Source organism: Homarus americanus, unplaced genomic scaffold, assembly GCF_018991925.1.
Source record: "Homarus americanus isolate GMGI-L3 unplaced genomic scaffold, GMGI_Hamer_2.0 scaffold19318, whole genome shotgun sequence".
Taxonomy (NCBI): Eukaryota; Metazoa; Arthropoda; class Malacostraca; order Decapoda; family Nephropidae; genus Homarus; species Homarus americanus.
Genome location: NW_024732238.1, coordinates 2883964 through 2910054, shown reverse-complemented (window position 1 = coordinate 2910054; position 26091 = coordinate 2883964). Strand labels below are relative to the sequence as shown.

Genomic DNA, 26091 nt, shown 5'->3' with positions numbered 1-26091 from the left:
GTGTCGTGTTGTGTGTCAAGGAGTGTCGTGTTGTGTGTCAAGGAGTGTCGTGTTGTGTGTCAAGGAGTGTCGTGCTGTGTGTCAAGGAGTGTCGTGTTATGTGTCAAGGAGTGTCGTGTTGTGTGTCAAGGAGTGTCGTGTTATGTGTCAAGGGCAGTGGCGTGTTGTGTCAAGGAGTGTCGTGTTGTGTGTCAAGGAGTGTCGTGTTGTGTGTCAAGGAGTGTCGTGTTGTGTGTCAAGGAGTGTCGTGCTGTGTGTCAAGGAGTGTCGTGTTATGTGTCAAGGAGTGTCGTGTTGTGTGTCAAGGAGTGTCGTGTTATGTGTCAAGGGCAGTGGCGTGTTGTGTGTCAAAGATGGGTTTTATAATAACCCTTCTTTTAATAATCCAGGAATAATTATGACAAAGATAACGTATATCGAAAAATTAAAACATTCACGTAAATTCTGCCCAAATATTAAACATGAGGACACACATGATAATGGCTGCAGTGATAATTGTCTCGCCTTTGTAATAATTATATTCTGATGACGTCACTGTTCAGTATTTAATTAGATTTTATTACCTCGAATTTTCATCATTAATTATTGTAACTCAAACACAAGAGTACAGTCACAGACACAGGGACCGGTACAGAGTTGATACAGTAGTGATAATACATAACAATAGCTGAAGGTCATTACAAGGTCACTACACACAGGTCATACAAGGTCACTACTCAGGTCATACAAGGTCACTACATAGGTCATACAAGGTCAGTGCAGAAAAAAGTGTTAATGGTCATTCTACGTTGCTCGATAGACCACCTTCTTTAAAGACCTCACCTGGACCGACAGACCCTCCTTCACCTGAACCGACAGACCCCCCCCCCTCACCTGGACTGACACACCCCTTTCACCTGGACCAACAAACCCCCCTCACCTGGACTGCCACACCTGCCTTACCTGGACCAACAGACCCCCCTCACCTGGACTATCACCTCCTCACCTGGACAGACACCCTCACCTGAACCGACAGACCTCTCACCTGAACCGACAGACTCCCTCACCTGAACCGACAGACACTCCTCACCTGAACCGACAGAGGCCTCACCTGGAACTCACACTGAACCGACAGACACTCCCTCACCTGAACCGACAGACACTCCTCACCTGAACCGACAGACACTCCTCACCTCTCCTCACCTGAACTGACAGACACTCCCTCACCTGAACTGACCCCTCACCTGAACCGACAGACACTCCTCACCTGAACCGACAGACCCTCACCTGGACGACCCTCAGACCTCCTCACCTGAACCGACAGACACTCCTCACCTGAACCGACAGACACTCAACCTCACCTGAACCGACAGACACCTGAACCGACAGACACTCCTCACCTGAACCGACAGACACTCCCTCACCTGAACCGACAGACACTCCTCACCTGAACAGATTAGACTCCCTCACCTGAACCGACAGACCTCACCTGAACCGACAGACTCCCTCACTGAACTGACAGACACTCTCACCCTGAACCGACAGACTCTCTCCACCCCTCACTCCCTCACCTGAACCGACAGACTCCTCACCTGAACCGACAGACACCTCCTCACCTGAACCGACAGAACCACCTCCCCACCTGAACCGACAGACACCCTCACCTGAACCAGACCACCTGAACAGACACCCTCACCTGAACTGACAGACACCCTCACCTGACCTGACAGACACCCTCACCTGAACAAACCACTGACACCCTCACCTGAACCGATGACACTCACCTGAACCGACAGACCTTCACGTAAGTCAGAGAAATTCTTTTAGGTTCCACTCTCTGTCTCCATCCATTATGCCGGCAGAGATGACAAAAACTCGCTTCTTAAAGAATGACGCCAAAAAGTTTTGATTAAGACGAAGAAATGATTTAACAGGATGGCGATAAGACGGTGGTTCATGGGGCCCTCAGACAGACAGACAGACAGAGGGAGGGGGGTGAAGAGAGGGGAATAAAGAGAGACAGAAAGACAGAGAGAGATGGAGACAGAGGGATAGAGATAAAGGGGGGAATAAAGAGAGACAGAGACAGAGAGAGAGAGGAAGAGGGAGACAGAGAGGCAGAGACAAAGGGGGAGAGAGACAGAAGGGGAGAGGGAGAGAGGGACGCAGAGACAGAGGGGGAGGGGAGAAGAGACAGGCAGATAGACAGACAGACAGAGAGAGGGAGGCAGTGGGGGAAGAGAGAGAGAGGTATACATACATACATACATACAATACATACACACACGAACATACATACATTCATACATACATACATACATACATACATTACATACATACACACACACACACACACACTCACACACAGTATTTCACCTGATCTTCTGATGGTAACGGTACAAGTGGTCTAAACTCCAGCAAGAGGCGGGTAATTAAGGAGTTTCGAACTGGGGGAAACCAGAGTTTTTACGCCAACAAGAGTTTCCACATCGCAACAGAAACTTGAAGATAGACAGAGAAGTTTGTTAAGAAGAGAGAAATTGGGGAAGAGGATTTGAGATTTAGCTGCATTTTTCCTCTTGGAAGCTAAGTCAGGTAACATTGATTAAAAATTACCTGAGAGTCGTTAATGTTTATTTAGGTATATAAGTAAAGGTATTGGTTAAGCCCTTTGAATAACAAGAATCAGGTTACTAAGATCATGTCATCTCTTGCATATGATGAGTACATTGACTTAACCCTTGAGTACGATGTTTTAACCCTTGAGGACGATGTCTTAACCCTTGAGGACGATGTTTTGACTCTTTTGAATAAGATGGCCAATTCCATTCAGTACAGTAACTCCCTCATTCCCCACACGCTCACTCATTCCCCACACCCTCACTCATTCCCCAAACCCTCCCACTCCCATACTCTCTCCCTCATTCCTCACAACATCCCTCATTCCCCACACCCTCACTCATTCCCCACACCTTCACTCATTCCCCCCACCCTCCCTCTCCCATATTCCCTCCCTCATTCCTCACACCCTCCCTCTCCCCCATTCCCCACACCCACACCCTTACTCCCAGACCAGCAGACTCTAGAGGACACAAGAGACGCACCAGCAAAAACTCCGACCCAGTAGTTCCATCATAAACTCTTCAGGGGCTCCTCACTCAAAAACCTGAGGCTGGATCTGAGACGGTCCTGAGTCAAGGTTGGTGATCCGGGAGGTGTTAATTTATTTTATTTTTTACCGTGAGGCACCTTGGTAGATGTCAACCCCTTATTATGGACAGAAATGAGCAGATATTTTAGAAATAAAGTAGAACAGTATAAAAACAAACTCACGAAATATATAAAAAAAAGGTGTATTAGTATATAAGAATATCATCTGCATAACAGGAATGAAAAGCAAAAATAAAAAGTTTTGGTGTTTTATATAGTTCAAAGCAGATTAAACTGTTACACTTTTACTTTTATATAAGTATATTTTTTATCCAACAGCATCAAAAGTGAAAATCCTTTTTACAAAAATTAATTTACAAACATGGTGTTTTTTGTATTGTGGTGTGTGCGTGTGTGTGTGTGTATGTGTGTTACACTAAATAGGACAGGATTTTGAAATGCTATACAGGTATTTCCATGTACCGTATAAGTAAGACTGCTGAAGTTATTCAAATTAGAGATTTAAAGAAAACTCATATGTTACTGGTTGTGTCTGCTAGCCAACTGTAGCATCCAGCTGATTTGTAACTGCCTGCTGCCATTACTTAATATTTTTTAGCATAATTTTTGTTTGCCTTTACTTCCTTTGATAAATGTGTAACATATAGAAAATAGCCAGGAAAGCATCATAAGAATTATATTAGGTCACATCTCTATCAACAAGTTGTAGCCAGAGTCACCCAACAGTCACAAAGCATCAGTTTAGAGAGTATGACACAACACCGTATTCTTGTACACATTATTATAACAAAGATGTCACACAGTACTGCACACTATTCCAACTGAAACTTATAATATTCTTACTGAGGGAGAGGGGAGGGGGGAGTTGTACACATACTGTAAATGGTATTTATTTGTGTGGGTTTTTTATCGACTTTTTGGGTAACTGTTCAATATTTTTCCATGAAACATGACCTAAAAATACCTCCCAGGAACACAAACATACTGATTTACATTTTCTTAATTTCATGTTTTCAAGGAACCCATCCACTCAATTTTTCCGGGATGAGAGCTGGGCACCATCAAAATTCGTAATCTACATCTTCTCACGAACAATGACACCCTCACTCATATTAGTGCCACTTAGGATCCATCAGGACTACATTTATTGATAGACTTATAGGCATTACACAGTAGTCACTTGTGTACATCATCGCATAAAAAAATACACAGATTTATACACTTAAAAATTCAACTAAACAATATTATGCATACTGTAAATAAATATGTTGGTCATTTTACTGGCAAATGCTGTACCCAAAATGCTGGTTACTGAAACATGCCAGAAAATAAGCTTTTATTGTACACTCTGTTGAGCTGATATACAATACTGTACTGAACTATCCATTGTTACCATCAAAAGCTAAGAACACAATGTAGTATGTATTATAACACAAAAAATTAGGTTAATAAACTTTTATTTGAATTTTATGTAGTATAAATCTGTACAGTTATAAATCAATTGTACAAATGTATACAAACACAAATTTGATACATTTTTCATATTATACTTCATACTAAGTTAATGAAAGACTGTTATAAATATCAAGTGTTTTCCAATCACCCAAACAACCGATGCTATTCTTGTTAGGTGAAGGAATTTACTGGTACTGGGGATATAAGTCTTGTACCAGGTATGCATTTTATTATTCTGTTCAATAGCAAGTGAAATTATTGAAGGACCCTACATAATACAGGAGAGTACTTCTATATCTTTGATGTCAGTACAACAGTTTGACTGGTGCCAGGATACTCTGGAAGGTTCAGTTGATACTTGTCACTCATTTGTGCTGGTACAAAGCGTCCACCCAACACATGAAGCCGGCCTACAAGAAAAAAAATGTATCACACTATTTTGTTTTACCTAATCACTTTAGAACAATATCCCTGAGAACAAAGCTGCCTTACCATAAAGTTTGCAAAATAAAGAGTGTAGCAATCTAGTTCTCTTACAGTTACTAGATTTTGATGAAGAACCTTTAATGAGAACTAACTTTTTAATTGTTTGGGTGGATGATGAGATGCAGGCCCACAAGCCCTCAACCAGACACTGAGTCTATATGAACATTTGAAGGTGAGGAGTTTATCAAAATATTTGTGGCTTCCCATGGATGGTTTAAGAACTGCAAGAAGTGAACCAAATTTTACAGTGTTTGTATCAAGTGTGAAGCTACCAGTGCCAAAGTTTAGGCAACAGAGGAAATTCCTGAAATGCTAAAGGCTGTAGGTGAAGCAGAGGGTTACCCTCTGAATTTGGTATTCAAAACAGATGAGACAGGGCTGTTACTGTACCTGCCAGAACTTTTACCTCCAAAGAAGAGAAGGTTGTGAAAGCAAAGTATTGTTGCTGCAGGACAAGGCTCTACAAGCCTATGCCACACTTCTAACTTCAGATCACTTAAGAGAAGCATTCCAGTGGAAAATGTGTTTCTTCCACCAAACACAACTTCACTTCTGCAGCCCATCAAAGAATTATGGCATCACTACAACATCATGAAGGCAATCAACAATATCAGATGCATGGAGAGAAATGACTGATTGTTGCCTTATTGGTGTTTGGCAGGAAGTGTGGGAATGGCTCAGTGCACAACTTTCCTGGATTTGAGTCAGAGATTTCACCCATTATCAATGACATGCATGACACATGCAGTGGGCTTTAATGAAGTCAACATTCTTCCTCTGGGTACGAGGGGTCTCACTGTGCTGAATAAAATTGTCTGACGTAAGCCAAATAAAATATTACAATTGGTACCCAGAAGTGAAAGAGCTAACAATGTGCAATGGGGAGCACAACAAGGCTGAAGTGAAAATGAAATCCATGAACAGTAGCTGATACACACACTATGACTGAGAAGTTATGGTGCATGACTCACTGACTTAACAATAAGATACAAACCTTGAAAGTGTTTAGCACACAGTTTGGGGGCAGTAAGGGAGATAAGCATGTCTGGTGCTAGAGCATCAGTGTCAGCTGAAGGACCTCCTTCTACATGCCATCCTGAAGGTATGTCAATGCTCACCACTGGCAGTGAAGTCTGAAAAACAGTTAAGGGGACATCAAAACCCATTACAGTACTTCTTCAACTTGTCCCTTATCATGGATACCACTTCCATAATCCATCCGCCAATTTGTCTAAAATCTTTTCTCTATTCCCAAATGAGTGGGGTGAATATAGATATTTTTTTTTTTAAAGGGAGAAGCTGGTGAGAGTAAATGATGCAAGATTAGTGTGGAAAGCAACAGACATATTAGCTTCCAGCTTTACACATTACATGATACCTTCACCATTACTCATTTCTTATTTATTCCACACCCACTTGATCCTTCATATTACTGTATATTCTTTCACCATTCCATAAAGCTAAACCTACCAAAAGTCTCTTGCCCTATGAATTTTTTCCACAAAACGAGTCACCAGAAATACGCAACACTGTAATCATGTGAGGTTTTACAATGAATACAGTAACTCCTTAATTAATGAATTTCTATTGATCTATCAGTTAGGGAGGTTCTCTTTATTATATTTTTGTTTATACATAAAGATAAACTACATTCTAAATATAATGTATCTTACCTGACAGAGAACTTTCAAGACAGGAGTAAACAGAGGTCTTACTGGTGGCTTAAAACTGAATCCAAATAAAGCATCAACTGCTATGTGATAATTCCTGTGGAAAAAAAAGTTAATGTGTATAAATTCATGAATTAAAGGAATGAATCCTGAAATCCTATTTATGATTGACTGAGAATGGAACATTTGTTTGATTGATACAGTTGTATTTAATAAAAAACTGATAGAGGGATTTACTGAAAATAACATCTTATAAATTTTACCTGTTTAGAGCTTCTACGTCTGGCATCTCATAAATGAATGGTATATCATACATCTGACACTGCTTCACCAGGTTCTTGAAGAGAGGCTTATCAGTTGGCTTAGGGTACAGAATCACGGGAGAAAAACCCAGTAACTTGAGATGCCTAGAACATACAAGACCGTCACCACCATTGTTCCCTGGACCACAGCACACCAGCACACTTTTGTTGGGCTCATGACTATAGGCCTGTAAGAGATGGTTTGTTATACAGTACTGTACTCTCGGTCGTGGTTGTGCATGGGACGTTCAGAGCAGGGGCCAAGAGTTAACAAGAAGGGCACCTATCTGCCACCTCAAAAACAACAACAACCTGCTTATAGTAACAATTGATCTAAAAATCTTATTTCATTCATCAGTCATCATCATACATTTAATTCATTAATACATTTTACTTATTAGTCATCATCATCATCATTCATTTTATTCATTCATTCATTTACATTAATCATTACTCAAAACAAATCAGTAATGCAAAAAATCTATAAAAAATACATAATAACATATAAACATATAGCAATATACTGTACAGTCATAAATCACAGAGAATCAATGCAACAAATCATCTTGGGATCAAAGTACTGTACTATCTCCGCTTGTCCACTGCACTCCTGTTTCATATTACAGTATAAAGGACACCTAATTATTCCTCACATGGAAGTCTTATTTTATAAAGAACATTACAGTACCTACCTACCTCAGCAATAGCATGGGCACAACTGAGCCCTGCCAGTTCCATCAGTTGATCCACACTAAACTGATATTCATTAAACAACTCCAAATCCACATTGATAGCTTCTTGCTGATTCAAGTGACGAATTGTAGACATATTTCTGGTTACTGTTTCATATGGATTCTTCCTGATACCTGTTGGAGTGAAATGTGAAATCACTTAAAGTTGGTAAAAAACAAGACAAGGTTATGATGCAATGTTTCCACTCACTACGACTCAGCTTGTGAGATAGAGGGCGAGGTGCAATCAGAAAAAGATGATTCAGAAAAGGGACCACACTGAGCTAGGTCAAAAGGGAGCCACTAGTTTGGAAATATTGTACTGTACCTCAGAACTGCTTAAGGCTTAACATCACTTGCATGCAGCATCCAGGAGTGACAGAAGGAAACAGACTGTACAGTACCCCTACATAAGCCATGCAAACAGCAGAGAATTAAAGCAACCATATTTCTAGCAGCTTTACACTACACTTCTGATGCATTAAAAAAATCATTACACTCTTCACTGTTTTTTTTATCATATTCCATTCTAAAATCATGCTCTTTCTACCATCATGATCTAAAGTAAGCACTGCCTCACCACCACATCTCCCAGGTACAGTACTGTATTTACAAACCACTGAAGTAACCATTACCTGCATTTATAGTTATGGATATTTTTTATTAATAAATTTACTCTCACAGATTAAAAGTACAGTAATGGGAAGCTTTATAACCTAGTGAATGATGCAGAGGCAATAGCTGCTGACACTTCAAAGTTCCACACTGATTGACAGTAATTCTTGAAGCCCGTCTTATTGAACTAGAGCGCAATGCTGCTCCCACAACACCAACACATCCATTTCGAAACGCCGTCATTCACACTGTGGAAAAATGTACTATATCACACATTCATAATTTTCAAATAAAAGTAAAACAAGTTATATTATAATGCACATTCAGAGGCAGTTCACCTTTTTGAAAAAATGAGAGTTTGTCCATGAAAATCCATTTTATAAAAGAGTAAATAAGGAATGACTCATAAATGCTCACACACATACACAGAATATTGAGGGTTTTCCCAGTTAACCCCTGGACCATGGTGACTGGTGGTAATCCATAGGTCATTCACCTGTGACAACCAGTGTTCAGTGTGAGAGATTAAAGATCACAGTCTGCGATTATCTAGCATCACAAGTAGGTCCACCATACGATGAATTCCCACGAAAAGAATTCCTCCAAAACACTCATTGGATGGCATCACACTTATCCTCAATGATGTAACTGCTTTCATCATGAGCATCCTAGCAATGGGTTCCCATAACAGAGCAGGAAAGATTTAATACAAGAATAAATATATCATAATGGAAGAGATCTAATGAACCCTTTCTTTTAGTATGATACTTCTTTCCCCTTTACTTTAACTTTACCCCCTTCAACCTGTTCGCCTCTTGGGTGGTCGGCCAGACCTAACCTAACCAGCAGCTCCTTCACATTAATAAGAACACTCATTAAAATCAGAGACAAGCCACAAACTCCTCTGAGTTACACACATAAACACTTGCAAAAACACATGAGAGGAAAAGCATCTGCCCTTACCTCATACTGCACAACACCAGTACAGTATGTGGCCCAGTTTAAACCTCAAAGCCCTTATCTTATTCTCAATATATGAGGAATTAGATGCATTTACTTGAGGAGGTTGGCAACTGGAGTGATAGAGTAGTAATAATAAACTGGCTTTATAACATTAAAAAATAAGGGTAAAAAATAAGATGTGATTTGCACAGAAGAAAAATTGGGTGTACATCATAAGTCATCAGTCTCACTCCCGTCTCTGGACAAACTGAGTCTTTTTAATCTTTAATTTTATGGAACAGTTGTCCGTATTCAATAATTGCCAAGAATTAAACTTACGTAGGGTGACTTACAACCTCTATTTTTGATCTTGTGTTTTAATGACTTTAACTGGAAGTTGTTTAAATGTTTAAATATGGAGATGTGATCCTTTAACTCCAACAACAACAACAACGATTAAATCCCCCAAGGTGGACAGGGCTCAGGAGATGGGTGAAGCTGTGGGGTTAAAACAGAAGAAAAACACAAAACTAAGCTTTGACACCTGGCCTATCCTTTCCTAACCTAATAAAGTCCTCATAATATCAATAAAAGGTTACCTTGTGTAATTCTCTTTTAGTTTTTCGAGTTTTCCATCTTTCCTGTGTTGTGCTCTACGGGTTTTCGGTGTTTAGGATAGGTTAAATAATTTTCATGTAATGTATTATAGAATATTAAATAATAGCATTTAACAAGAGCCTAATGAATATTATATATTGATATTTCACAAAAAATAGAAAATGTAGAAATAAAAACAGAAATAAAAGTAAATATGAAGCGTGGTGTTGGCCTCCTCTTGATTATCATGAAATCTAAACTCGAGGTTCATAAAGTCCACAAGTAAAAATAAACGTAATATATCTATCATGAAAACGAACAATTTTAACACATATATTTTAATTTTATTACTATTTTATATAATAAACTACTTAAATATGTATCACTAGGGGGAGTTATTACCATTTGTCGTGTGGTTATTAGTATCCTGTAAATGGTAGGGGAGTGTAAGGCGGTAGGGACGATAGGGACGATAGGGAGTGTAAACGTTGAGGTCTGTCGGGCTCCTCGAGGTCTGTCGGGCTTGGTGTTCTTTAAACCATTCATTAATAAACCGGAAAAATGCCGCCCGTGGAAGCACCAGTCAACGAAGAGAAGAAAAATGTGGTGGGTTTTATATATCCCCCACCGGAAGTGAGAAGTATCCTTTTATGGCAAAGATTGATTGTTTTCGTTCTCTCTCCACAGCCACCTAAGGTCTGTGCTAGATATATGGCTCTACTGTACTGTATATGTGGCTCTACTGTACTGTATATGTGGCTCTACTGTACTGTATATGTGGCTCTACTGTACTGTATATGTGGCTCTACTGTACTGTATATGTGGCTCTACTGTACTGTTCTAGATATATGGCTCTACTGTACTGTATATGTGGTCTAAGGTCTGTTCTAGATATATGGCTCTACTGTACTGTATATGTGGTCTAAGGTCTGTTCTAGATATATGGCTCTACTGTACTGTATATGTGGTCCATGGCTCTACTGTACTGTATATGTGGTCCATGGATTGTGTAAACTAAAACACAACCTTGGCGAGTGTAACTTGGGTGTATTTTATCGTGGAAACTGTGTAAGTATGAAGTCATTGGGGTTTGAAGTTTAACCTCTTGTCTCGAGGCTTAAAAGTATACTACACTCTGTATACTTTTGATACTTAAGATGACATTTGGTCGTCTGGATAATTTTAGACTGGGAAAATGGTTAGTTTTATGGTCCACAGAACAGCAGTTGATCTACGGACTGAGTGTTGTGTTTGAGATAGTGTTTAGTTGTCGGTCTGGTCTGCTGGATCTGGGTAAGGCTGTGTTACTGGTATAGGTTTATTCACAAGCTTAATAATTTGGGGGAGATTTCCACTTGCATGTTTTTCATTGTTTTGTTTTTCTGTAATTGGGCAGATTATAGCAACCAAAGAATTCCGGAAATTCACTTCTCTCAATCGATAAATCTATTTTTTCTATTATTAATTTTTTACATACACTTCTGTCACAAATTTATAATAATGAATTTATTGGATTTTAAAAATAATTAAATCAGAGCACCTGACCCTGAGTAAGGTAAGAAATACAGTAATGGCTATTGTGGAGGCTGACCACACGACTCTGGGTTATTCCCTAGCTTATGGCCCTATCCGGGGGCGAAGACCACCGGGGCTCCGGGGCCAGAGCCCTCGGTTAGGTAAGTTTTAGTTTGGTTGTATTGCATAATCCACAAATCACTCGTTTTTGCTCTCCCCCATCCAAAGCCCCGAGTTCCCACTCTCTTCAACAATATTGTTATAGGAAGGGGGGAGGGGTTAAATCACAAACGAGTGATTTCTGACGAAAACGAAGGTCAGATTTGAATTAATCACATCAAAATCCATCAGAATTTTTTTCTTCAAATTCCATGGTTACTGTAATATGCATATTTACCATTTTACTTTCTTGTGAAACAGCCAAAGTGGTCTTAGCACCAATTTGAGGAAATTTCTTTCCTCGAAAAAATGGTAAATAATGGGTGAGGAATACATTTTACATAATATTACTTTTTATGTCTAAAATTGGCACAAGAAGACAGCAAGAAATTTCCTGAAACTGGACTTTTCTGGGTGATTGTACTGTACATGAAAGAAATTTCTTAAAAATCAGAAATGATCACCTGGGAAAGTTTCTTGGCATGGAATGACCCAAAAAGGCATGAGCTTTATTGCAAGTGTTTTAAGAATACAGCCACTGCACTGTATGCTTGTAGAGATCACTGGTTAGGTTTTGTCCTTCTACTGACTGTGTATTATATCCCACAGGGCTATTTTTCCCTTAACTCCAAGTCTCAGATATCGTTGACAAGACTGCTAATTTTGTGGCACGTAATGGACCAGAGTTTGAGGCTCGGATTCGTCAGCATGAGCAGAATAATCCCAAGTTTAACTTCCTTAATCCTGGAGACCCGTACCATGCGTACTACCAACACAAGGTCAATGATTGCCGCTCGGGTAGAACAGGTAGGTCTTCACTTTACACATTTCTGATGTATTCATTGACTTCTTATATGCAATGAGTCAATAGTTTATTTTATAACTGATACAGCGGACTGGGTCTCTCACCATTGACCAGCTTGTGGGTAAACCTAGTGTTCTATAGACCCTCTTGTGTGATTGGCTTATACTGTACTCCACCAAACCAGCAAAATTAGAAAACTGGAGACAGCATATGTCTCCCTGCTCAACCACAGCCCCAGTAAAGAGAGGTAGCACAAATAAGCCTTCCAGGGATATGTCAGTGGTCACAGATACGTTGGTTGATGAATGCATATTTTTAGGGTAAATTTTGAAATTCTTTATTTTCACTAAATTTGAGATAACCCCAAACCATCATGTTACTGTATTTAATAAGTTAATGCAAATTGGGGATCTGATCTTTCTGGCTGAAGGGGACATAAACTTTATATATGATTTGGGAGTGTACAGTATTCACTGAAGGACTAGACAAGTGGTTAACTGCTTCATATAATTTTATAAGTGTATATTTTCAACCCACTTTCCTTCTTTTGTAAGGGCAGTCTCAGCCCATTCAGCTGTAAATGGGTAGCTACCAGACTTTACAAGTTTGGGGATGGAAGGCAGTCGAGTGCAGTGCCAGCTATGCTGCTTCCTTGTGTACCATTGACTTAATATAACAGGGAGTCAAACCTTTAGGAAACACTTAGACTTTTTTCAAATACTGTACTAATGATTTGTTTGCCATCAGGAGAAAAAGAGTCTTCTGTGCCATCAATTGGACGATTGCCCCAGCAGTCTGTATCACAAGCACAGCAGCAGAAGCAACAAGAATTGCTGCGCTCTGCTGTTTTGGAAGCAACTGCTCCCAAAGAACCTCCACCGGACTATGAATTCATTGCCGACCCGCCATCCATCTCTTCATTTGATCTGGATGTGGTAAGTCATATTAAAGAGAATCTTCCATGTCTTGCATGATTAGCTTAGCTATAAATTCTTGGCAGATTAAAACGTCTATAATTTGGTACAATAAGGACTCTTCCCAAATACAGTATGTCAAAATCCACATTATGAGCCATACATTATAAATGCCTGTGAATAGCAGACAAGTACCATATACAGTAAATACCTGTACAGTATTTAAAGTGAAGGAACATCATCGAAGATTATAACCAGTGGATTCAAGGAGGTACAAGGGGGCCTTTGATAGAGTATTCTACAGTATTGTACAGTCATGATCCAAAATTTGTATCCAGGCCTTGTCGTATAAAGGGGTTCATAAGGGCTGAGTGACCAAACATCGCCCCCTCCTCCCACCAATGTGAGATTAATAATGGGTGATTGTTTATTAAGTTCATAAGTTTCACTTTTACATCATTTTATGTAATAGAAAAAATAGATGTTAGATTGGAAATTATAACTATTTCTATCATTACAGGTACGATTGACTGCCCAGTTTGTGGCCCGTAATGGTCGACAGTTCTTAACAACTTTAATGAACCGCGAACAGCGGAATAACCAATTTGACTTTCTGCGTCCTCAGCACTCCCTATTCCAGTACTTTACCCGACTGCTGGAACAGTACACCAAGGTTCTCATCCCACCCAAGGACCTTATGAAGCGACTCACAGAAGAAGCCCAGAGTGCACAGGCCGTCGTGAAACAGGTAAGTCCCAGGCTTTACTGTTAAGTGTGTGATTCTTGGCCCCAGTCTTCCTTGATAAATTAGCTTAACACTATATTTCTTACTAATGTTGCAGCTTTAGACTAGGGTTATGGAGTATTTGTTCTGTCCATTCAAATGTCTGTCTGTTCCCATTATCTTGAGGATTTTCGTGCTCATAATTGTCCACAGGATGTAATACAGTATAAGGTTATATGACTTGGTATTTGCGTGTCATCTTTACCTCACCATTATTCATTGTTTGGATGGTTGGCCTTGACTCGCAACACACTGAGACACCCACTACTAACAGGGCTATCTACACCTACCTATGTAACCAAACAATATTATAGGAGTACAGGTAATTAAATTAAACACTATGTACTGTATAGATAAAAGTAAAATCCACCAAAGCATACACAAACCCATGCTTAAATCTTGGTGCGCTGTATAAATTTAAAACCATGTGATTTTTTTTTTGCATAATGGACATGGAATTTGGATTTTTTTAACTATGTATTAATTTCACTTTACACATCACTTGATACTTTTTAGGAGTATAAATATCATGTCAACCAAGGAACATCTGCTTTTATACTGTATTATTAATAGTGATAATGCTTGTCCTTTAGGTGAGCCAACGTGTTGAGTGGGAACGTCACCAGGCCGCTGTTCGTAAACGTGAAGAAGAAGATGCTGAACGCGAGCGGCTGGAATATGCTGCTATTGATTGGCACGACTTTACTGTAGTTGAAACCATTGATTACCAACCTTGGGAAGTTGGCTCATTTCCTCCACCTACCACAGCAGCAGAGGTGGGTAGGCGTGTACTCTTACAGGAGCGCATAGAGGAAGGTGTTGCTCCCGACACAGACATGGTATTGGGTAGTGACGACGAAGAAGAGCCAGAGGAAGATCAGGGCGCTCCAGGCGACCGAGATGATACTCAGGTTCAAGATATGGAGGAAGAAAGTAGTGAGGAGGAAGACTCTGACGATGACTCACCAGCTCCACCACAACCGCATCAACCACAAACACAGCAGCAACATGAGATAAAATTACCACAACCTCCCCTTCCTCGAGAACCACCTCAGCCAGCACCTGCACCACCAGTAGCAGGACAAGTGGTAGTTAAGGATTATAACCCTCGTCAGCAGCCTCGCGTACCATCAGGTACAACAGGTGCCTCTGACCAGTACCTTGTGTCGCCCATTACTGGAGAGCGCATTGCACCTGACAAAGTAGGTCAGCATTTGCGTATCAATATGTTGGATCCACGTTGGCTTGAAGATCGTGACCGCCAGTTAGCCGAGCGATCCAATCAGGATACTGTATTTGCAACGGGGGATTCTATCCGTTCGTCACTGAAACAACTAGCAGAAAGACGTACCGATATTTTTGGTGCAGGAGATGAGGAGACAATTATTGGTAAGAAGATTGGAGAGGAGGAAAAACGCGAAGAGAAAGTTACATGGGATGGACACACAGGCTCCATGGAGGCAGCTACACGTGCTGCTCGGGCCAATATTTCTATTAATGAACAGATTCATCAGATTCATAAAGTCAAAGGTCTACTCCCTGATCAAGAAAAGGAAAAAATTGGTCCACAGCCAAAACTACCATCCTCCTCGGCTCCTCCCTCGAATATAAGTCATTCCCGCCCTGCTCCACCACCACCCAAACCACAGCAACCTCCTGCAAAACCACAGCCACCACCTCCACCTCCTAAATCTATTCCACAACCAGCTCCAGCCCCACCTCCACCAAAACCTTCCGTAGTTAATCCTTCTCAGAGTATGATGACTGTCAATATAGGTGGGCCTTTACCACCACCAATGGCTCCCATGGTTCCCCCGGGTGGTGGCGTAATGGTGGTGCCTCGTCCGCCAGTCATGATGGCTCCTCGACCCGGTGGTTTTATGCCTGGACCTCCTACTGCTCCTGTAGCTGGCTTTATGACATCACAGCCTCAACCAGCACCACCTACTGGATCACAGCCTAGTGTTGGAGGTCCACCAATGGGAGGCATGGGAGGTGGACCTGATAAGGATGATGATGAAGGCCCTGCAGCCAAAAGAGCCCGAACAGAGGAGACTCTGGTGCTGGAAGTAGAATGGGCCCGTCGTTTCAATGGTCCTGTCAAGTTTCAGGTGGCAGTGCCAGTTGTGGCCGATAAGCCAGAGTGGCGGTTAGCTGGACAAACTCTGACTTTGACTCTTCCTTTGACTGACCCGGTCTCTGTGGTCAAGGCTAAAGTACACGACGAAACAGGTTTACCTCCTGGTAAGCAAAAATTGGCCCGAGATGGTCTTTTCTTCAAAGATTCTCAATCACTTGCTTATTACAATGTTGGCCATGGTACCACACTACAACTTCAGCTCAAGGAGCGTGGTGGTCGTAAGAAATAAAGTAACACAAATTTTTCATGGCTTGGGATTTTATGTATACAGTACGTATATATATATATATATATATCCCCCAATATTTTATGGCATCACCTGTAATATATTCATGAAATATAGTTTAATAGGGTGGACACTCGTATAAAATTCCATTGAAATTCAATTGTCCCAAGGGATTAAATTTGAAGTAAATAATAATCTTTGAAAATTTACATTTGAATTTTATCATGCAGTTGAATTTGCCAGATGTTGAACTTTATTAATAGCCTCCATAAAAAAAGCTGTGTATGAGGACAAATTACCCAACATATTTCTTTAAAATATGATAGTTTAATTTTTTACTCCTTAACCATCATATATAAGTTCCAAAGCTTTGTTGGTATATCGCATGGATTAATTTAAGTTGACAATACAATATCTTAATTTTCAAAATAAGAATTAAGTGTCAATTGAAACATCCCGAGTATACATTTATGCAATTAAAGAATTTTTTCCTTTACTTATCTTTTCTCTTTTAGTCTTAGATTTTCAGTTGCACAAGACATGGTTGGTTGTTGGTCCCATTACAATACATAAATCAGGTAGCAGGCAGAATTCATATGAACACAGACCATAATCAAATAGCTGTGAATGCTTGTTAGGTTATGTGATGTATGTATACAGATAAAACATGAGGGACATAACATTAAAAGAGTTTGTTTGGTTAAGTTGAATACATAATCCCAGTAACATATTATACACCAACATCTTTATTTTGTGCACTTTCCTACCATGATTTTGGAGTCAGGTTAGTCTTAATTTTCCTGGATCCTTTCCTTTCTTCTCTAGCTCCCATACCAGTGCTGTTGTTTCTGGTTTCACACTTGTATGCCTTTACCATCAGTGCAGGAATGCTCCCAAGCTCAGTTCTTCCTTCACTAACCTACACTGTGTACAATTCTATCATACTAATCTAATCGCCACACTCGGTCATAACACCCGATTTATTTATTTTTTTCGTGCAAGGAGACATAACTCCCGGGTAGTAAATTCACTCTCATCCAGATTTAAGGAGGAAATAGTATAGCCTACAGAGCACACAAAATATGTTATTGCTCATTACAAAGTAGATTTATGCGCTTTATCTCCTCTCTCTTCCTGTTGGGGGTTAAAGAGTTTCATTTATATTTGTGCGTGTTGTTTTATTGTGATTAACTTAGTTTCTGCTTCATTTATCTCTTTATAATATCACAGTACAGTACAGGTATTCAAAATTTAAGTACAGAAGCCTAGGAGTATTTCACAAAATTATTATATTGCCACTACCTAAATTATTACCTTTTCCTAAATATTGCAGAAACAACTTTTTTAATTAACAATCATGGACACACTCTTCCCCAGCTACTGTATAGTCATGGCCTCACTCCACCATTACTCACCCAGTCAGTTAAGAAGAGAAAGTTAAAATTTTAGGTACATTTCATCTTAAGTTGTGGCTCACTGAAACGGTAAATGAAACCATGATATACAACATCAGTCTATAGGCTGACATGGTATGTGCAGGTAATGTGACGGGAGAATCGACAAAATGATGATGAGTACGAGAAACCCATAAAAATATCAGTTATATTTGGTTTCCAGGAAACACACAAAACCTTTGTTTTGTTTTTGTAGGTGTGCTAACTTGGGTAGACTTATGGCCTCAGGAACAGGGTCAGTCGTAAGCCAAATTGGTAATACAGTACTGAATGAAGGGGACATATTTTGAGGACATTTTCCATAGAAGATAAATCCTTTCTTACCTCATGGAATGTCCAAAAAAAGGGAAGGAATAAGTTTTTATAATATTTTTAAAAAATTTAATCCCAAACACATGCACGACCACAAGGTACATTCACCCACAAAAGTCCAGTCGCCTCTCCTCCTGAACCACGATCCCCAAGTTTCAGACTCTTGAATCCCGAGCATTTATGGACAGAATAATGCATCAATGTCTTATGTTTCGGGTACACGAGTCTGAATCTCGGGGCTCATAGAGCAACAACAGAGGCGACAGGACTTGTGTGGGTGACTGTACTACGCAGTAACTCAAAAGTTTACATCCTGGATGAATTCCGGACCATTTTTTGGACCTTTTCATGAGGTAAGAATGTGTTTATCTTCTGTAGTAGTTACTGCTTAATGTGTGCAACATTACTACTTATACTGAATTTTGGGGGTTTCGTACACTTCTCTTTATTTGTCCAGTGTACCAGAACCCTGTACCTTTTTTTTTGCCTGTGTTTGGTAAGGAAATAAACTTTTTAAGCATTGTCTGGTCAATTTTTGGGCACCTCAACCTTAATCCTTTTTTATGTATGTATTAAATTACAGGTGTTCTTTATATTGAAAGTTCTGTCTCTATTTTGTGAAATAATCCAAGGCTACAGTACATTATGAAAACATATTATAAAGGTAGCATATTCCATCTGTATCCTTATACTGTTGTCCAATGTGGAATAAAGTCCGAGGAAAATAAATTAATTCTATTAACATAAAGGACACTAAAAAGGTGTACAGTATTTTTTTAATATATATATATATATATATATATATATATATATATATATATATATCTATATATATTTTTTTTTTTTTTATTAAGAGAGAGCTTTTCTATAATGTAACCTTGACACAGTGTATGTCTGTGAAATAAAGTCCTGAAATTTGATAATACCAATATGAAAAACAGGAACTATAGAATGCCAGAAAATCTCTTCCCTTCCCTGTCCAAAAACATTTAAATCTTATTAAAGCTTAAAACTCTCTGAGTGCTGTATTGGATTATTCTTCAACTTGAAGAAGTGATAACTTGCATAATAATGATTACAGGTTTAAAGATTTCATACTCTAAGATCAGCAGAACATAAAAACAGAAGTGTATCAGGAAGAACAGTGTGGGATCAGGTAAAGAGATATTGAGTAAAATGTTTTGGGAGACAAAAGAACTTGGCTTATATATACCTGGGTAAAAGTTTATAATAAACAATCTGTTGAAAAAGGGGATGCATGAGCTGTTTAAATAAATGTGAAGCTGTTGTAAGTTATTTACTGGGAACAGTGAAGTGTGCGTTGTGAACAGTGAAGCTGGTTTCCAATGCAGAAAAGACAGGAAATAATTGGGGTATTTTGGAAAATATATTGAACAATTGTTTATGTTCTCCCATAGCAATGCATTATAATATAGTTAATATATAATACCCGAGCAAAATAAATTACCCGGTAAATTGGATCACAAATCCTTTCTTAACCAACGAAGACAAACAACACAATTTGTTTCCTATCAGTCACTAGCATTGGAGTTCCAGTTATATGAGATATAATTTACTTTCCATTTGTTGCTTTCCATTACTCTTTCCAGAGCTTCCTTCTTCTCAGGGAAAGTTACATTCCGGTGTACCCACCGAAGAACATCTTCAGTTGTGTTTCCAAAGTCAGAGGAATACCACCGTAGGAGTGAGGACAGTTGCACCACACCTCGAGCCTCATCTATCTGGAGACCTTCATCTGTCTCTAGGTATGCCTCTGTTGCCACACGTAACTCCTCATTAATATTCTGAAGAAAAAAAATCTATCATTTGAAGGACAAAGATCAATAGAAAATATGAATAAATACAGGTATATAATAATTATGAGAGCTACATGTACACAGTAACAATGAAAGTGAGACCCATATGCTGGGTGGCTCGTTGGACAGTATGGATACTGCACACTTAACTTTTACAAAAGGGGACAACGTAGCTGGCACTGCACTCGACCACCTTCACTACTACACCTAAAGTTAGGTACCTACGGTATTTACAGCTGGCTCATTTAGGGACCCCCTTATGTGGCGAGGTAACAACAGTACAGGTATTTTATCCAATTTACCCTTGCTTGTGTGTGAATTCTTAGTTTACGAGTTATTATTATTCAAATTAATTTGAATACAGCAGTTACTTTGAAAAATGCAACAGTTCTGCAGAGGTTTCAGTAATTTTCATTGGTGCAATAGAAGAAAAATTGGGTAAAATTCTTTTGCCAGTACTGTAGTCTAGGATGCACTTTATCACAACTGTGCCATGGTCTCATCAGCACTTCTATATATTCCCTCTGTCGTTATGATCCTGGTGTTACATTGTCTGCATAAACAGTGATCCCAGTTACATAATAAGAAGCATTTTAACAGTAAAATTAAAGTCAGGTTACTGTCCACCAAAGTGTGTTAAGTGATAAATGTTTTGTCTGCCAACTTAGTGGTGCCTCAGGCTTCTATGCACAACATTGTCACATGGCCAGTGTGTTTAGCTGTAGCCTGGGACAGTTGCACCATTTTCTGGCAAATTTTGATGGCAAAAAACACACCATCATATTAAATAATTTTTTTCTGGTAATAGCTACAATATATTTGTACATGCTTACCTCCGCACTGAATGTCTTAATTGGGGGACAGCTTTTGGCTCCACAGTTCAGAGCAAAGTGAATCCTTGGATCAACCTGTTGTGAAATACAGTCTGGGTTACTCATTAGCTGAGAAAAAATGAAACATAAGAGAATTATTCTTGCGAAACTGTATTTTATGGGTGGTTAAGGATAAAGACATGATCCATGATGCAAAGAAAATAAAACCATTTCTAAATCAGTTGTCTATACTGTATATGTATACAATATATATATAAAAAAAACTACTGTATTAATAAGCACTAGTAAAACTCCTGAGAAGCCACAGCAAATATAAAAATAGTTAATAACCTCTATCTACTGTTTGCCGATCAATGCACAGTAAATAATAAATGGGTGTAAATTTTAAACTAAGGACATCAACCGAGATACAGTATTTGAACATTACCTGAATAAGGCTTATCATTCGTCGAGGGTCTGATTTCCCAAAGGGTGCAAAAAGCTGGGTAACTCCACGTTTATTTGCTCGCAGCACACCATTTTCCATCTCGTTCAGGCTATAAATGTGGCCACCAACGATATATGATGTCTTGTCAAAAAACTGAAAATAATTAATACATAAAAGCCTATACTGCATCATAATATACATTTATATTGTATTCTTACATAACCTTTAGGAACCTCGTGTTGAATAATTTTTTGCCCAGTTTTTAACATTTAACCTGCACCTGTCAATGTGGTACATGAGTCAACTGATCAAATGTACCAATTGTAAAAGAAACAATTGCTAAGTACTGGGCTGCAACTTATGAAAAGATGATCATAGCATCCAGCCAGCAATGGAAGTGTACTGTACTTATTAAGTGTCAATTCTGAGTGGCATTCAAGACTGAACCAGGACTTGAATTTTAAATGAACTAGACTTGGCCCAAAGCATCATTGTTGTAGACAAAACGTTCAGTACAGTCATCTCATGAAGTAAATAATATATACAAATTGCTCCATGCAGTTTTTGCTCAATTATCAATACAGTAATCTAAATATCATATCCTGTCTCAGATTATGTACCTTTGAGGCTTATTTGTACCTTAAGTCTGGACAGCCAGTTGGAGGGAGGTCCATTCTCTACTGTAGCATGAATTACAAGAGCATTATAGATGTTGATGAAGAATGCTTTGCGTCCATCTTGGTCTAGTTTTTCAACAGCAACACGCTGCAACTCTCGGGATAGTTTGACATATTCCTTAAAGCCTTCAGTGTCCTTCATCTCCTTGTAGTTAACTACCTAATGGATGTTAAATCAGTGCTAAAAATAATAATTCAGTGTGAATTTTATCTAGACATTTCACAATCTGTATTTTCAAATACAAAATATTGTAAATGAACATATTGTAATATACAGTAAAACAAAATCAAATTTTAAAACTCTACAAAGTAACCCAGTGTTCAAGTGAAAGGGAAAGGAGACTCAATTACTTTGCCATCAAGAGATATGTGGTCACTGAAAAGTTGAAGTATTAGCTTGCGAAGTGTCTCAGACAACTCGGCAGCATTATCCAGCATACAGCTTTGAGGTGATCCTCCATTCAAGGCAGTTGACTCACAGTTGTCAATCAAACTGTCACATACATAAGAATAAAACATTCAACAGCACATAAAAGAAAATGTTGTAAACAGAACTAACAGAACATGCTCAATAATTAATAGTAATATTAACTAGCATTTAGCAACATCACTATTGTCATGCATACATAGTTTATAGAACAGTGAATCACTTTACCTATAGTACATCTTTGGATCATTCAAGAAAGAAGTCTGAGTAGAATCAAGAGGTTTTACGTATTTTTTCTCCAAAAGTTCTGATCCAATCTTTGTGGATTCTTCTTCACCTGGGAACAATGAAAAAATATATCAATAAAAAATACATAATCAACAATATCAGTAAGGTGGGAGAGAGAACTGGTAGAATCTGCTCAATGTGAAGTGTTATTTTAAAGTGCTACACATAAGATAAAATAAATCTCACTTTGATTGTGTCAATAGCTCTAAGAACACCAATCCTGACTGACTAATAGAGAAGTGTTTTACCAGCCTGTGTTTGTATAGCTTACAAAAGGTAATGATAGAAAGTTTAAACAAGTGTTGCAACCAAAACAAAAATCATTTACCGAGACTGGGTAAAACCTCGTTGGTCATCTGGGTATACATTTCATTTTCAAACACTGGAGATGTCTGTTCAAGATAGAATATAGTATTTTTACCAATAATGGAACTAATTTATTACTGACAAACTAAAGTGTTAAAAAATTACACTCTAGCTTTCAAAGACACTGAATATATCAACAATACAAAACAAATAATTTGATCTTACTAATATTCTTGGTTTCCATGATCCAGTTTATAAACTCTTGGCCAGAGAAAACATTCTTTGCACTGGAGAAGAGTGAGATGCGGTGATAGTGTGGGATGCCAGAAGCTCTTAATTCCTCTGCAATACTTGCTATTGGATCACTTTCACAGACAAACTTTATGCTATCCGCTGAAATTACAAGTATCGTATATAAATACATTTGATAAATGCATTTTGGAAACACTCCACACTTTGATTACATATGTCAGGCATTAAGACCTACCAGGCATACTGTACTGTAATAACAACACACTCAGGGACAACTACTCACATAATACAGTATTGTACATCTCATGAATGTTTTAGACAGCCTTTCAAAATATTTCTTTCTGATTTAATCGAAATCACACAACACCCAAATTGTAAAAGGTATTAGAAAAATGTTTATGTAATAAAAATGGTTGCATCATAAGACCATGTATTATGGAAAGATAAAAAAAATTATCACTGAGTAGTAAGCACAATAAGCAATGGGCCCACAGCTCACAGACTCCTCCCCACACTACCTCTTCCTAGGACCACACACACACACTCCCTGCCACCTTATCATGTACTTTTCACTATGTCTCCCAAGCATTCATAGGAAAACTTAAGGAAGAGGCTGAAACAATGATTTTTAACATTTTTTTTTATCCATTTTGGCCATATTGCTTCAAAATGTTAACTTACAAACAGTATCAGTAGCTTCTGATGGGTGAGGAATAATAAGAGCATCTTCTTTAGCTTCATTGACTTGAATGTCAGCCAACAGTTTATTCCATTCTTCCTCATCTTTCAAGAGTTTCTGTAGACTGTCATTACCACCAACATAAGTTTCATTGAAGAATATTTGTGGTACCGAGGTCTTCCCAGTTTTCTCCTGTAAAAAGAATGACAACTCTAATTATTTTTGCATAAATTCAGTGTCATCTTTTCCTAGTTTCAGCTCTTCATTACCAGGCACTTTCCTTCTATACAAAGTTAATGCTTTTAATCACGGGCAACCCGAAAGTGGTAGTACAGTACAAGTACTTACAGCAGGATTTTACTTATAGAACATTTGTTACTTAAATAATACTTAAAGCAAACTGAAGAAAAATGGATAATAGTCAGTCTACAAAGGCTAAGGTCTTTCGGCACTGCTAAATATGGTAGTTTCTATACTAAACAAGAATATTCACAAATTAATGTAGCTAGTTTTCCACTTATGTATATGTTCATAAAGCTTTAACACTTCATTGGGGCAGTTTAAACTATATTTTCTTAAATTTTAACTCATTCTCTTTGGTTTCTTCCCTATCAAATTTGCATTCTATAAATACTAATTAAAGATAAGGAAATTAGGTGTCGTCCGTCTGCTTATCCTTTATCCAATAGAGTAGAAGGGTATTTGGACGATTGGGCTATGAACACCCCTGCAGGCCCTTAATACCCCTGAAAACCTTTCAGTCAGGTTAGGTTAGAGGCTGTATATATATATATATATATATATATATATATATATATATATATATATATATATATATATATATATATATGCAAGTAAATCAAATATATAGGTATGTTTATCATATATATATATATATATATATATATATATATATATATATATATATATATATATATATATATATATATATATATATATATATATATATATTAATTTGATCCATTCCCTAAATGTCCAAAAAAAACTCTGGCCCAAATGTCCGTGGAACTTACTAGATTCGATAAAAATAGTTACCTGCAGCCACCTTCTCACTGCTGGGAAACGATCAACTGACACATCTATTAGCGGGACTCCAAGATCCCTCAAAGTCTTCTTAGCAGCCACACAGTGAGGGCAGCCCAGCACACTGTACACCACCACACGTCCTCGTACCTCCAACATGGTTCACTATCACCCTGAGACTGAGCCCTGAGCAGTATCACCCTCCTCCACTGGCTTAGTCATACCCCGCATTAGGTTGCTTAACACCTGAGACGAGACATGAATATAGTACAAGAAATATATTTTTTTCCTAATACTCAAAACTTATATATTACGAGTCCTTCCTATCTCGAATTGCATCAAACACACACAAATAAACATTGGACCTGCTCCCTCTACACACGTGAGTAATGTTTACGCTGCCATACAATAACAAAAAACAATAACATGAAACTCTTGAACCACAACAATTACAACCACACCTGTTCTCGGCTGCTTTAATTTTCCTTTAAACAAAATCTGACTCAAGTAAGAATAACAAACTTACGTAAGTGTATTATGTGAAGAACCAAGATTATCACAAGAATAAGTAAAATAATTGGTGTGGGGACTTATATGGTTCACAAATAATTATGAAATACAGTGTTTGTTAAACGAGATTAGGAACTATCTGAAGTACCGGATGTTGCTACATTATATAAATTATCTTAATTAAAATTAACTAAACTCACCTGATTAAACTAACCTAACCTAGATAATGTTTTAGCGAAGATCAAGTTAGGAGAGGTTACGTTAGATTACGTGGGTTAATTTGTATGAACGATAAATTATTATATGATGTAGCAGTATCAGACACTGTACCTGAAAAAAGTTGTCTAGCCGAAAGTTCACAAAGGCACTCTTAATTTTATACCTCTATATATAATATACATACTACAGTAGTCATTTTTATCTAGGATGGCATCTAGTGTTCCAGGGATGTCCCCCCTTCAATGATAACTTTCAAATACTGTTTTTAATGGCATTACCTATATTTTTCTTCAGTTTATATGTGGTTATCAAAAAATCTATATATACTGTGAATTGCATATGTATAATCAGAAAA

The 26091-nt window shown here is 38.3% G+C and overlaps 3 protein-coding genes across 7 annotated transcripts; 1 reads left to right on the top strand and 2 right to left on the bottom strand.

Annotated features, from left to right (window-relative positions):
- Positions 1–4474: 4474 nt before the first annotated feature.
- On the bottom strand, positions 4475–10085 carry LOC121868312 (NAD(P)H-hydrate epimerase-like). Of its 5 annotated transcripts, none has more exons than XM_042368786.1 (7): positions 9951–10055; positions 8511–8657; positions 7760–7929; positions 7025–7251; positions 6765–6858; positions 6086–6224; positions 4475–5015 (listed from the first exon to the last, which is right to left on the bottom strand). In XM_042368786.1, the coding sequence occupies exons 2-7, from the start codon at positions 8650–8652 to the stop codon at positions 4897–4899; spliced, it is 891 nt and encodes a 296-aa protein (XP_042224720.1). In that variant the 5' UTR covers positions 8653–8657; positions 9951–10055; the 3' UTR covers positions 4475–4896. The 5 variants fall into 5 exon arrangements, with proteins under 5 accessions (XP_042224720.1, XP_042224721.1, XP_042224722.1 ...); XM_042368787.1 differs by lacking the exon at positions 9951–10055 and adding an exon at positions 9691–9828; XM_042368788.1 differs by lacking the exon at positions 9951–10055 and adding an exon at positions 9705–9814.
- Positions 10086–10396: 311 nt separating this feature from the next.
- LOC121868308 (splicing factor 3A subunit 1-like) lies at positions 10397–18780 on the top strand. Its single transcript, XM_042368777.1, has 5 exons — positions 10397–10588; positions 12262–12429; positions 13175–13362; positions 13862–14089; positions 14719–18780. The coding sequence occupies exons 1-5, from the start codon at positions 10510–10512 to the stop codon at positions 16492–16494; spliced, it is 2439 nt and encodes an 812-aa protein (XP_042224711.1). The 5' UTR covers positions 10397–10509; the 3' UTR covers positions 16495–18780.
- Positions 17655–25346, bottom strand: LOC121868311. Its single transcript, XM_042368785.1, has 9 exons — positions 25020–25346; positions 23966–24155; positions 23258–23425; positions 22667–22775; positions 22363–22504; positions 21974–22171; positions 21335–21487; positions 20908–20982; positions 17655–20062 (listed from the first exon to the last, which is right to left on the bottom strand). Exons 1-9 carry the CDS (start codon positions 25164–25166, stop codon positions 19790–19792), a joined length of 1455 nt encoding a protein of 484 aa, XP_042224719.1. The 5' UTR covers positions 25167–25346; the 3' UTR covers positions 17655–19789.
- Positions 25347–26091: the final 745 nt, after the last annotated feature.